Below are 14,673 nucleotides of genomic sequence, written 5' to 3' on the forward strand. Positions count from 1 at the left end.
TTTTTAAACAACATAGTATACACAGACAAGACTCTCCCAAGTTCTGACTGTGTAAGGCAAGGAAATACTGCAAACCCTATTGTTCTAACCTGCACTGACAAGCTTCCCTTGACTAAATTATCGAAGTTTAAATTGCGGTGACAGTATCTTTGGAGAGAACAGGTCTGAAATGCAGGATCCCAAGTACATGAATCATAGCTAGCACACCACATGAGATCACTGGGGCAGTTATGTGCACAGGAGAAACTGAGGCAAAGGAACATTCTTCTAGCACAGGCTAGCACACTATACTGGTGTCTAGCAAATAACCAATAATATCTTTTAAAGTTGGCTCCATGAAATGGTGGAGATTATTCCGAAGACTTCTTAGCCTACACTACACAGGCCTACTCGGCCTAACCAGAAGCCTGCTTTGCTTCTTTACCGCTGCTACACCAGATGGGAGTTTTCCATTTCAACTAGAAGACTTTCATGTGAGACAGCATTGGTCCCAAAGACCTGGTCAGAACTGGCACAGAGTCCCTGTCTTAAATCTATTCAGGTCAGGGCAAAGAGGACAGCTCCAGGCCCAACCTGGCAACCAGGTCCTAAGAAATGAGAACATCCAGCTAGAAGGGAGGGAGATGCTAGTTTGTATTCAAAGGAAGCAAGCCTAGCTACTAAACCATTCAGGTAGCTCAGAGCAAGAGCAACCTTGTGAAGAAAATCCACCCCCCTGTGGCACTTCGACCCCAATTCCTGCAGCCTTAATTGTTCTATAATTTGACCAATTTATACCTGCAGCGGGACAAAATAGTCTAGTACTTAAGATAAGCAAGAGCCAACAGACTTTACCATGGTGACCTCTTTAAAATACCAGGATAAGTGGAACCCATTTATGTGGAAAAACAAAATTTTGGCCAAGTCGACTCTCAACATTGTGTAAGAAATCATAGTAGGACACACTCATGCGGTGATCATCACGGCACTGATTCACTTTATAAAAAGATGCAAACTGCTCATGTACAAAAACCTCTTTGAGTCCTTTATTAACATTTGGAGATGTGCGATACATACAATTAACAGCATCACACCAGCTACAGAAGTACAAATAACCAAGAACGTACTTCAGAACAAGGATCTCAGAGCAACTTCAGATGCTGCCTGCTCTGAACCTCCACAAAAACCCAACTCTGACACACGCAGGACAGACAATATAACAATTTCACTTTGAAATGGTTCTTTAAAAAAATGACAAGAATTGATAGTTCAAACCCTTTAGAGTGTGAGATGTGGCAAGTCTCTTGGTGCCATGGCACTGCTGTAAAAGGCCAGCTCAGGCATTTGAAGGTCAGACAAAGTAAGAACCGGCTAGGATGAGGGGAAGAGGTTTGATTTTCAGTGTAGAGAGATAACAGATGGTCCAAGTGGATACTTTCAGTCCAGGCTCAGTATAGGTCCTGCAGGAATCCATTAGATAAATACAGTTTATAAACCAGAAGGCTGAAAACTGCCAGCCATTCATTCGTGTCACTGATTCTAACTGGCAGACACTGATGCATCAGGAGTCATTTATGACACAGCGAGTTTAAGAGGGATACGCCTGAAAGAGAGAATGGAGTTCACTGTGTCAGAACAGCTCTGATCCGTTGGTGCCACTGGGTACCATGGGTCCCCTCTGCTTTCTTGTACGAATTAAGGAACACTTCCTTTATTTCAATGTTCCACTTTGAAAATAACCAAAACCCTCCCCCCACCCCCACCGTCATTCTTCATAAATTCTGTTTCCAAAGTCCTGATTCTTCCGAGTCTAGACTTTTTCCTTTCGCTTCAATTTTGACACCTTCTTGACAGTCCCATTCTTGTTTAGAAGCTTCAGAACACGGTCTTTATGATCTAAAACTTTAAGCATGGAGTCTCTGGCCTCACTGATCTGGTCCATCACAAGTTTACACCGCTGCATATTTCCCTGCAACAGAAGACATTGTCATCAATCAGTAAAGAGGAGACCACCAGGTTTTCAAGTAACTTTTCACCTATGGACTGAGGCCACTTTGAGGCTTCCACACAGAAAAAAATGTTTTAGTCTTTCTTGGTAAGGTAGGCGAAAGTAAATAGGTTTTTCTTTTTTTAAGATTTATTATTTTATTTTATTAAAGATTTTTAAAAAAATTCAGTTATTTGACAGACAGATCACAAGTAGGCAGAGAGGCAGGCAGAGAGAGAGGAGGAAGCAGGCTCCCCGCCGAGCAGAGAGCCAGACACGGGCCTTGATCCCAGGACCCTGAGATCACGACCCGAGCCGAAGACAGAGGCTTAACCCACTGAGCCACCCAGGCGCCCTATTAATTTATTTTAAAGAGAGTGAGCGTGTGCTGCGAGTTGGTGGGGGCAGTGGTGGTGGTGGTAGGAGCAGAGGGGGAAGGAGACAGTCTTAAGCGGACTCCCTGTGGAGCACAAGCCCAACATGCGGCTCAATTCCATGACCCCTGAGATCGTGACTTGCATCGAAACTAAGAACTGGATGCTCAACCAACTGAGCTACTCAGGCATCCTAAATAGAAGGTTTTTACTAACGATATTAATGAAAGAGGGAGGGAAACGGGAGAAGACAGTGTAGTGACAACACCAAAACTGGATGATCAGAGAGAAAGGGCTAGGCCAAACCTGTATCAGTTCATTTATTCGGTGTAGATCATCATCAGTTGCCGCTTTTTTCTTTGGGATAATCCCTTCCTGCAGGTTGGTGAGTCTTTCATAAACATCATGTTCTAGATTCGTCTGCAACACACAAGAGGAAGGGCATCATGGCCTCAGAGATACTTTTCCTTGGTAACCTCAGGCAAATGCACCCACCTTGAATCACTTCTGTAAACTGGGATGAGAGCTATTTGGGTGATAGAATCCTTTCTCCCAAGGACTAGGGCACTAATGTACAGCAAGGGAAATTGATCAACAATGATTAACAGGACAATCTGTCATAATTTAGGGCCCATCTTCAAGGATAACTTTTAAATACTCCCCCCCCCCCAAAAAAAAACCTTCCTGAATTCACAACTGCTCTAAAAAAACAGTCTAAAGGTTTCATAGAAACATGCTTTTCTAAAGTACAAAATGTAGCCATGGCATTACTTTTTTTTTTCCCTTAAAGATAGTCATAATAGACAATGTTCTTCAGATCACAGCTACTCCAAAGATGGAAAAACTTCATGAGGTTGTTGTTTTGATTGCCTTCCCGCTTCACCTCCTTGGTGAAGGAAGAATTTCCACCCCAGGGTTATGGAAACGGACAAGTAACACCCACCAACACTGGACACATGAGATCAACAGCAGTTTACTAGTCAATATACTCACAGCCCAGGGGAGGAAGACACCACACACCACGCAGGGCCACGCAGGGGCTGCACTCAGGAACAGAGTGAACAAGCAGGGGCTGTAGGAGGCAGGCTTTGTAGTATCGAGAGGGAGAGGTGTTCCCTGGTTACCATGGGGATGTGACAGCTTATCTGAACAATATTGCAAACTGGCAGGGAACTAAAGCCCACTCATCAGGAAGAAGTGGGAGTGGAGCCTGGTCCCTGTGATAAGGAGCATGGTGGTGAGCAAGGGCTTATAGTTGGGCCATTTGAGGCTGTTTTAGATTCACAGTAACATAAAATATGGAACCTTAACTGTAGGTATTATACCACAGTTGTTCAATATATTTTGGTTCTGGGTACCAGAATAAGATATGTTTGAACTGTATCTCTGAGATAGATATAGTAATTATAATATTATATGTTATACATAAAAATTCTGCATGACCCTTGTTAATTGGGAATGCTTCAGAATTACTCAAAAGGAAATACTCTATGAACTCAAATGCCTCCAGCATCTGTTCCTCTCTGCAATAGTACATAACAACTACTAGAATTCTACCCACCAGCTGTAGCAACTGAGCAGCACAGAGGTGAACTTTCCAGCCTTGAGCACGACAGGATACCCCTTTCTGGTTAGCTATTTCCTGCAGCATAGCTTTCTTCTCTTCTGGAACCATTTAAAAAAAAAAAAAAGTATATTTCAATTTTTATAAAACTAAAACAATGTGGTTTCAAGTTACCGATGCACTATTTCAGCAAGAATTTCTTTACTTAAATATGTTTACATGAATAAGTTTTTTTTTTTTTTTAAAAGATTTTACTTATTTATTCGAGAGAGAGAGAGTGAGAAAGGGAGAGAGAGAGCATGAGAGGGGAGAGGTCAGAGGGAGAAGCAGGATCCCCGCCCGAGCAGGGAGCCCAATGCCGGACTCAATCCCAGGACTCCAGGATCGTGACTGGAGCTGAAGGCAGTTGCTCAATCAACTGAGCCACCCAGGCGCCCCAAAGTTTCTTCTTTTGTTCACTCCCAAGAATACTGAAAAGATATATTGTGCTAATCTAGTGAGTTTTCAAGAGAGCAAATTAATATTCTAATCTCTTAAAGAAGGGAAATGGTCTCTGGTGGCCTGAAGCCCTGTTCATGAGTGATGCTTGCAAGCGTGTGGAGAATTGGGGATGAAATTTTAGAAGCTTTCTGGTGTTCTCTGGATCATGGAAAAATGAATCAAATTTGAATAGCATTTTCACATTTGGATAGAAAAGTCCAGTAACTAGAACTAAAATAAATATGAAACATACCATTGGATGGGGAGAGGGAAAGTAGGATTGAGGGATACTTGACAAAGGTGAGTTGAGCTGTGTACATGAAGTTTTAACTACTGTTTAACCACAACTTAAAATGTATTTATAGGGGCGCCTGGGTGGCTCAGTTGGTTAAGGGTTTGCCTTCGGCTCAGGTCATGATCCCAGAGTCCTGGGATGGAGCCCCATGTTGAGCTCCTTGCTCCTCGGGGAGCCTGCTTCTCCCTCTCCCTCTGTTTAATAAATAAATCTAAAAAAAAATGTATTTATACATTAATTAAAAATTTAAAATAATTAAAAGTTACTTAAAAATATTTTAAAATTTTACTTTATTTAAAAATTTATTCTTGAAAAGACTACCGTTATATTCGTGAAGCCCAGAGAATACAGAACGCCAAGACTGAGTGCTAATGTAAGTGATGAACTTTGGGTGATAATGATATTGTTAGTGTAGGTTCATCAAATGTATCAAATGCACCACTGTGGTGGGGTGTTGACTGTGGGGAGGCTGTCATAAGTGAGGACTCAGGGTACATGGGAAATCCCTGAACCTTCTATTCAATTTTATTGTGAAACTAAAACTGCTCTAAGAAGTTCATCCGTTAAAAAAAACAAACCCCTATCTAGTAGGCAAGTATTAGCGTGTATATAATTTAAATAATTGTTTAAACTTTTAAGGTAACTGGAGATTCACATGCAGTTAGTTGTAGAAAAGAACACAGAGGTCCTAAGTTCTCTTTACCTGATCTCCCCCAATGGCAGCATCTTGTAAAACTACAGTACGATACCACAACCATGATGATGATGCAGTCTGACTATTCAGATTTCACCAGTTTCAGATGTACGTGTGTACTTCATTTTAAAAGTTTGAAAAAACTCTAGTTTGAACTAATTATAGATTCAGAGGAAGTTGCAAAGATGGTACAAGGATATATCTCATAAGAGACTTAAACGTAGAACATATGAAAAATTCCTATAGCTCAATAATAAAAAGAAACCAATTAAAAGGGCAAAGCATCTGAAGACATATATATATATATATATATATACACACACACACATATATTTTTTTAAGATTTTATTTATTTATTTGATAGGCAGAGATTACAAGTAGGCAGAGAGGCAGGCAGAGAGAGAAAGGAGGAAGCAGGCTCCCTGCTGAGCAGAGAGCCCCGATGCGGGGCTCGATCCCAGGACTCTGGGATCATGACCTGAGCGGAAGGCAGAGGCTTTAACCCACTGAGCCACCCAGGCGCCCCCACATATTTTTTTTTTTTAGTAAGATTTTATTTACTTATTTGACACAGAGAGAGAGAGGCAACGGAAGAGAGAACACAAGCAGGGGCAGGGGGAGAAGGAGAAGTAGGCTTCCCGCAGAGTGGGGAGACCAATGCGGGGCTCAATGGACCAGGACCCTGGGATCATGACCTGAACCGAAGGCAGACGCTTAATGACTGAGCCACCCAGGCACCCCTAAACAGATATTTCTCCACAAAAGATATACAAGATATGTTCGAGTTTCTGTCTATTCCAAAAAAAGTTGCTATGAATAGCTGTGTACCGATTTTTGTGGGGACACAGGTTTTGATTTTTCTGGGATAAATGCCCAGGAGTGTAACTGTTAGGTCATATGGTAAGCGTACATTCTAGTTTTTATGAAACTGCCAAACTGTTTTCCAGAGCAGCTAGCTCAGCAAAGTATGAGAGACAACTGACCTGTGGTATGACAGTGCTCTGCTAACCTGTTCTCTAGAGAAACTGGTGAAAATTTTAAAAAGAACTATTTAGACCCATGGAAAGGCTCCTAAGGGAAAACAGAAAATCTACTCATGCAATATCTATTCAAGCAAATCTGTGGTAAGAACAGTGAGTCCATGTTATCTGAACCAAGACCATTCCCTTTTTCTTCTCCCAGCTGAGTGAGGTAGATCTCCACGAAGACTGCTGCAGCCCAGAACATGCGGTTCCCTCTCCTCCAGCTGCCAGGTGGAAGGCTATCTTCCCAGGAGGAGCAGGTCATCAGCACTTCCCATCCTGCTCCCCGCTCCCTGCTGCTCAGGCTAAGTCCTCGGTGAGTACAACTGAGATGCAGGGGCTTTCTTCTGTTCAGTTCCTAGTCTAGAATGGAGACTGTACCTTAGGGCAAAGTGTGCTGAGAACACTGGGCCCTGGGAGCCCTTCTCCTGCTTTGTGAAGTGTGATTTCATCCTAGAAGAGGTGAGCCAAGAGGACCCCAGGCTGTTCATTCCTCTTCTCCTCCACTTGTTGCTTGCCTCCTAGAGTGAGGTGTTACTTAGAGAGAAAGTTGCCATTGTCTTCACCCCACCTCCAGAGGCCTAGCTCAGAGATTCTGTCTGGGGGAGAAACAGCCCACACAACAGATAGCTTCTAATCTTATCCTAAAGGAACTGACTCCATTTGCCCCAGACTATGAAGGTGAAACCTAAAGGTGCTCCTAAGAGCAGTGGAGGTTGTAATGAAAGGCAACTGGGAGATTTGTATGTCAAAGGAAGACACAGCCTAGACTGTGGGCTGACTAGTTTGTAGGAGAGAACAAAGAATAAGATGACTGAGAGAAGTCCTCTTGGGGGCAGAACAAATAGCAAACACTAACCTCAGTAACTACTCTGAAAGGAGCTATGATTTGACTGGAATAGTTTGCAGGGGAATGTAATTTGTGTCCCAGAGCACATTCCAGTACTATTTTCTGGTAGAGCAAATAACATACAGTTAGTGGGGCTAATCAGCTAGGTGTGGTTAGGGAAAGAGTGGGTGAGAGCTCTACCAGTGCCACAGTCATCCCAGGATGACTACCGGCATACCTGAAGCTATGCCTCCCTGAGGAGCAACATCGAAGGCTCAACACACCTGGTGGTGGAGGTGATTTGACTTCACTAAAATAATCTAATGAGTCACTACACAAATGAACAAGCAAGTAACAATAACAAGCCTGGTGTTGGGTGAGGAGAGACCAGTATCCAGAGTTATCTAGAATATCTAGTTTCCAACAAAAAATTATGAGGCATGCACAAAAATGATAAAGTGTGACCCATACTTGGGGGAAGAAAGCAGGCAAAAGAAACTGCTTATAAGAGAGACCAGATGTCAAATTTACCAGAAAAAGATTTCACAGCAGCTGTTATAAATAAATTCACTGATGGAAGGGATGTAGGAGTGACGATGGAAGGTATGATGATCCTGTCAAATTAAGTAGAGAAATCAATAAAGAGGTAGAAATTATAAAAAGAAAGGAACCAAATGGAAATTCTTGGATTAAAAAGTACAATAAATACTTAAAAAAAATTTCACTGAGAGGAACACAACAGTAGATGGAAACTGGTACAAAAGAGAATTAGTCAAGCTGAAGAACACAGTAAAAGGAATGAAAAAAATAAGCAGGGCCTCAGAGAAATGAGAGACACTTTTAAAAGCCTCCACACATGGGTAATGGGAGTACCAGAAGAGGGAAAGAAGAAATATTCAAAGAAAAAAAATGGCTGAAATGTCCCCCATTTATTGTAAAACAATAACCCAAATATCAAGAAACTCCAGGATCTCCAAGTATGAGAAATGCAACGACCTCATAGAATCAACAATTGACTTTTAAGGAGAAACAAGGGACACCAGAAGGCAGTGTGACTACAGGTCAAAATGCTTAAAAAAATGTACACAAAATCTAGTTTTTCTGCATCCTCATCAGCATTTAGCATTATTAGTATTTTTTGTTTCAACTGTTTTCAAAGGTGTGTAGTGACATCTCAATTTTAATTTCTTTAATGGCTAATGATGTTGAACATTTAAAAAAAATAAATTTTATGGTTCAGGACCTAGTGAAAATACAGCAGTACATTTTACTTGTTATGCCTCCTTAGACAACTTTTGGCTTGATGGTTTCTCAGCTAGTCCTTGCTTCTAATAGCCTTGACAGTTTTGAAGGCTACTGGTCAAATAATTTTGCAGGGTGCCCTTCTATTTGGATTTGTCTGATACTTCTCTCAGGATTAGAATGTAGTTATGAGAAGAGACACAGAGTTGGGCAAGTGCCAATGCCATCACAGAACATGGATGGGTATATACTATTTAAAAAAAAATTCCAGTATAATTAACATACAGAGTTATATACTACTTTCAGGTGTACTCTTAATTCTGATAAGTGTACTCTTAATCCTGTTCATCTGTTTCACCTCTGGACCCTAACTTTCTCCCCTCTGGTAACCATCAGTTTCATCAGTTTCTTCTCTATTTCTTGGTCTGTCCCCCTTTTTTCTTTTTTTTTTTAAATTCCCCATGAATGAAATCATATGGAATTTGTCTTTCTCTGAGTTATTTCACTTAGCATTACATACCCTCTAGATCTGTCCAGGTTGTTGCAAAAGGCAAGATTTCATCCATTTTTATGGCTGAGTAATATTCCCTTTTGTATATATATCACATCTTTTTTTATCCATTCATCTCTCAATGGACCCTTGCATTGCCTCCATAGCTTGGCTATTGTAAATAATACTGAAATAAACAGAGGGGTGCATATATCTCCTCAAACCAGTGTTTTCAAATTCTTTGGGTAAATGCCCGGTAGTGGAATTACTAGATCATGTGGTAATACCATTTTTAATTTTTTAAGGAGACTCCATATTGTTTTTCACAACGGCTGCACCGGTTTGCATTTCTATCAGGTGTATCAGGGTTCCTTTTTCTCTACATCCTTGCCAACACTTGTTTCTTTTGTTTTTGATTTCAGCCATTCTGACAGGTGTGAGGTGGTATCTCATTGTGGTTTTGATTGGTGTTTTCCTGATGATGACTGATGCTGAGCATCTTTTCCTGTGTCTTTTGGCCATCTGGATGTCTTTGGAGAAATGCCTCTTGATGTCTTCTGGCCATTTTTAATTTGGATTATTTGGGGTTTTCTGGTATTGAGTTGTGGTTTTTTGTTTTTCTTTTTTAAGATTTTATTTATTTATTTGACAGAAAGAGAGAGAGCACAAGCAGGCAGAGCAGGACGGGGAGGGAGAAGCAGATTCCCTGCTGAGCAGAGCCCAGTGTAGGGCTTGATCCTAGGACCCTGGGATCATGACCTGAGCTGAAGGCAGACACTTAACCAAATGAGCCACACAGGTGCCCAAGTTATAGAAGTTCTTTATGTATTTTGGATACTAACCCTTTATCAGGTCATTTGCAAATTATCTTCTACCAATCAGTAGGCTGTCTTAGTTTTGTTGACTGTTTCCTTTGCTGTGCAGAAGTTTTTTTTAATTGATGAAATCAGAATAGTTTATTTTTGCTTTTGTTTCCCTTGCCTTCGGAGACCTATTTTGAAAAATGTTGCTATGGCTGATGTCAAAGAAATTACTGTCTGTTCTCTGGGATTTTTATGGTTTCAGGTCTCACACTTAGGTCCTTATTCCATTTTGAGTTTACTTTTGTGTACGGTGTAAGAAGGTGGTCCAGTTCATCCTTTTGCCTGTTGCTGTCCAGTTTTCCCCAATACCATTTGTTGAAAGGACTTTTTCCCATTGCATGTTCTTGCCTCCTTCTGTCAAAGATTAATTGGCCATATAATTGTGAGTTTATGTCTAGGTTCTCTAGTCTGTTCCACTAACCTGTGTGTCTGTTTTTATGCCAGTACAATACTGTTTTGATTACTACAGTTTTGTACTGTATCTTGGAATTTGGAATTTTAACACCTCTAGTTTTGTTTTTCTTCTTCAAGATTGCATTGGCTATTTAGGGTCATTTGTGGTTCCATACACATTTCAGGATTATTTATTCTAGTTCTATGAAAAATGCCATTGGCATTTTGATAGAGACTGTATGAAATCTGTAGATTGCCCTGGGTAGTAATGACATTTTAACAGTATTTGTTCTTCCAATCCATGAGCATGTATCTTTCCATTTGTGACATATTCAATTTCTTTCATCAGTGTTTTATAGTTTTCAGAGTAGGTCTTTCATCTCCTTGGTTAAGTTTATTCCTAGGCATCTTATTATTTCTAGGGGACTTGTAAAGGGGACCATTTTCTTAATTTCTCCTTCTGCTATTTGACAGTATATAGAAACACAACAGATTTCTGTATATTGATTTTGTATCCTGCAACCTCAATGAATTCATTTGCCAGTTCTAGTAGTTTTTTGGGGGACTCTTTCAGGTTTTCTATATATAATATTGTATCATCTATAAATAGTGAAAGTTTTCCTTCTTCCTTCCCAGTTTGGATGCATTTTATTTCTTTTTCATGTCTGACTGCTGTGGCTAGAACTTCCAGTACTATGTTGAATAAAAGTGGTGAAAGTGGACATCCTTGTCTTGTTTCTGATCGTTGCTGAAAAGCTCTATGTTTTTTACAACTGAGTATGATGTTAGCTGTGGATTTTTGAGATATGGCCTTAAATATGCTGAGATATGTTTCCTGCAAGCCTATTTTAAGTCACAAATGGATGTTGTACTTTGTCAAATGCTTTTTCTGCACCTACTGAAATGATCATATGGCTTTTTTCCTTTCTCTTGTTGATGCGATGTACCATGCTGATTAATCAGTCAACATGTGAGTAATGATCCACCCTTGTATCCCAGGAATAAATCCCATTTAATTGTGGCAAATGACTTTTTCAAACATATTGTTAGATTCAGTTTGCTAATATTTTGTCAAGGATTTTTGCCTTAATGTTCATCAGAGATACTGACCTGTAATTCTGTTTGTGATGTCTTTATTTGGTTTCAGTATCAGGGTAATGCTGGCCTCAGAATGAACTTGGAGCTTTCCTTCCTCTTCAGTTTTTTGGAATAGTTTGAAAAGAATGGGTATTAACTCTTTAAATGTTCGGCAGAATTCACCTGTGGAGCTGTCTAGTCCTGGACTTATTTGATGGAAGTTATCTGATTACTGATTCAATTTCACTGCTGGTAATTGGTCTGTTCAAATTTTCTATTTTTTCCTAATTCAGTATTGGGAAGTTATAGGTTTCTAGGAAATTATCCATTTTGTCCAGATCAAACAATTTATTGGCATATTTTTCATAATATTCTCTTATATTCCTTTGTATTTCTATAGTGTCAGTTGTTCTCCTGTTTCATTTGTTTGAATCTTTTCTTTTTCTTTTGATAAGTCTAGCTAAAGGTTTATTAATTTTGTTGATGTTTTCAAAGAACAAACTCCTGGTTTTATAGATCTGTTCTATTGTTTTTAAAGTTTCTATCTCATTTATTTCTGCTCTAATTTTTATTTCCTTCCTTGTACTGGTTTGGGGTTTGTTCTTCTTTTCCTAGCTCCTTCAGATTGAAGGTTAGGTTGTTTACTTGAGATTTTTCTTGCTTCTTGAGGTTGGCTGGTATTGTTATAGGCTTCCCGAAGATTTAGATCACTGTGTTTTCATTTTCATTTGTCTCCATGTATTTTTTTATTTCCTCTTTCATTTCTTGGTTGACCCATTCATTGTTCAGTAGCATGTTATTTAATGTCCATGTATTTCTGTTCTATTCCAGATTTTTTCTTGTGGTTGATATCTAGCCACAGTGCTATGGTCAGAAAAGATGCATGGTATGACTTCGATTTTTTAAAATTTGTTGAGACTTGCTTTGTGACCTGACATGTGATATATTCTGGAGAATGTTCCATGTGTGCTTGAAAAGAATGTGTATTCTACTATTTTGGGATGGAATGTTCTGAATATATCCATTAGATACATCTGGTCCACTGTGTCATTCAAAGCCACTATTTTCTTGGTTGACTTTCTGTTTGGATGATTTATCCATTGATATAAGTGCGGTGTTAAAGTCCCCTATTATTAATTGTATTACTACTGACTATTCTTTTTTTAAGATTTTATTTATTCACTTGAGAGAGAGCAAGAGCGAGAGCAAGCATGACAGGGGAGAGGGTCAGAGGGAGAAGCATACTCCCCACCGAGCAGGGAGCTCGATGTTGTACTTGATCCCGGGACTCCAGGATCACGACCTGAGCTGAGGGCAGTCGCTCAACCAACTGACCCACCCAGGCTCCCAACTATTTCTTTTACGTTTGTTATTAGCTGCTTTATGTATTTGCATGCTCCCATGTAGGGTGCATAAGTATTAACAATTGTTTTATCTTCTTGTTGGATTGCTTCCTTTATGATTAGGGTCCTTCTTTGTCTCTTCTTACAGTTTTTTTTCTTCTTACAGTTTTAAAGTCTATTTTGTCTGATATAAGTATTTTTACTATTTTGGTTTTCTTTTCACTTCCACTTCCATGATAAATGTCTTTCCATCCCTTCATCTTCCACCTACATGTGTCTTTAGGTTTGAAATGAGTCTCCTGTAGGCAGCATACAGATAGGTCTTATTTTTTTTATCTATTCTGTTATCCTATGTCTTTCGGTTGGAAAGTTTTAGTCCATTTACATTCAAAGTAATTACTGATAGGTATCCATCTGCCATTTTGTTACCTTTTCCTCTCAGAGAGCGAAAGCATGCACATGAGGGTGGGAGGAGAAGAGGGGCAGAGGGAGAGGGAGAATCTCACAAAGGCTCCACCCTAATGCTTGATCTCACAACCCTGAGATCATGAACTGAATCAAAATCAAGAGTCTGATGCTCAATCGACTGAGCCACCCAGGTACCCCTTGTTACTTGATTTATGGTTTATTTTGTGTTTTTTTTTCTGTTCCTTTCTTCCTTGCTCCTTTCTCTCACAGTTCAGTGGTTTTCTTTAGTGATATGCTTCGACTGCTTTCTCTTTATATCTATTACCAGTTCTTGATTTGTAGTTATTATCAAATTTATACATATAACATCTTACACATATAGCAGTGTATATTGATAGTCACTTAAGTTTGAACAGGAGGGTATACTATTAACACGACTTGTCACTATTCATATTGACCTTGAGCACCTGGCTGAGGTGGTAAGATTCAGGCATATCCATTATATAGTTAATCTTTCACCCACCAAATTAAACTTTGTTAAGTTTAACTTTGTTAAGAAAGTCTCTTAAGGACTGGAAATTTCTATTCCCTTGAACAACTTCTTGTGCGTGCCATCTAAGTTATCCTCTTTGGTGAAATGTCTCTTCATGTCTTTGTCCATTTTCTAATTGGATTATTATTTATATTTACTATTAAGTGTTGAAAGTTCCTAATATGTATTTTCTAGATATAAGCCCTTTATGAGATATGTGGTTTGATAGTATTTTCTCCCAGTCTATAGTTTATCTTTTCATCTTCCTAACAGGGTCTTTCAGAGATAAAAAGTTTTTTATTAAGTCCAATGTATTTTCCTTTCCTTTTGTGGACAGTCTTTCTGTCCACATGTCTAGAACTGTTTACCATGCCCTAGGTCCTAAAGACTTTATCCTAGGTTTTCTTCTGAAGTTTAACAGTTTTACATTTCATATTTAGATCCATTACCCATTTTCAGTTAACTTCTGTATAAGGTGTGAGGATTAAGTTAGGGTCTTTGGCTTTTTAAAAAATTTATGGATGTCTAGCACCATTTGTTGAAAATAGGACTCTCCTTCCTCCACTGAATTTTTTTTCATTGGGCCAAAAATCAGTTGAGCGTATTTGTGTGGGTCTATTTCTGCATTTTCCATTCCATTCCAGTTACCTATATGTATATCCTTCTGCAAATACCAGCCCATTTAAACTAATGTAGATAAACTAAGCGTTAGTATCAGAAAATAGGATTTCTTGTTTTTCAAGGTTATTTTAGCTATTCTACTTTCTATACCTTTCATATAAAGTTTAGAATAAGATTTACTATGGCTATAAAAACCTTTCTGTGAGTCTGGTAGAACTGTATTAACCCTATTGATCAATCTAGGGAAAACTTACATCTTTATGTTGAGTTTCAAATCCATGAACATTGCATGGCTCTTCATTTATTCAGATCTCTTTCATCAGCATTTTGTAGTTTACAGCAAACTCATCCTGTAATGTTTTGCTAGATTTACACCTAAACAGGTCATTTTTTGGAGGATCAACTGCAAGTGCAAATGTTTTCAGTATCAGTTTGCACAAATTCATTCCAAGTATCTAAAATTACAATTGATTTTTGTGT

The 14,673-nt window shown here is 39.2% G+C and overlaps 1 protein-coding gene across 5 annotated transcripts in view; it reads right to left on the reverse strand.

Annotated features, from left to right (window-relative positions):
- Positions 1-998: 998 nt before the first annotated feature.
- Positions 999-14,673, reverse strand: part of SAP130 (Sin3A associated protein 130) — an 82,576-nt gene continuing 68,901 nt past the window's right edge. For all 5 annotated transcript variants that reach the window (XM_032843145.1, XM_032843147.1, XM_032843143.1 and 2 more), the window contains 3 exons: positions 3,902-4,005; positions 2,647-2,760; positions 999-1,948 (listed from right to left, as the gene is read on the reverse strand). In XM_032843145.1, coding sequence (XP_032699036.1) covers positions 1,790-1,948; positions 2,647-2,760; positions 3,902-4,005 — 377 coding nt within the window. In that variant the 3' untranslated portion in view covers positions 999-1,789. The remainder of the gene's footprint in view (positions 1,949-2,646; positions 2,761-3,901; positions 4,006-14,673) is intronic.

The sequence above is a fragment of the Lontra canadensis genome, unplaced genomic scaffold (genome assembly GCF_010015895.1).
Source record: "Lontra canadensis isolate GAN:19392208 unplaced genomic scaffold, GSC_riverotter_1.0 scaffold136, whole genome shotgun sequence".
Lineage (NCBI taxonomy): Eukaryota > Metazoa > Chordata > Mammalia > Carnivora > Mustelidae > Lontra > Lontra canadensis.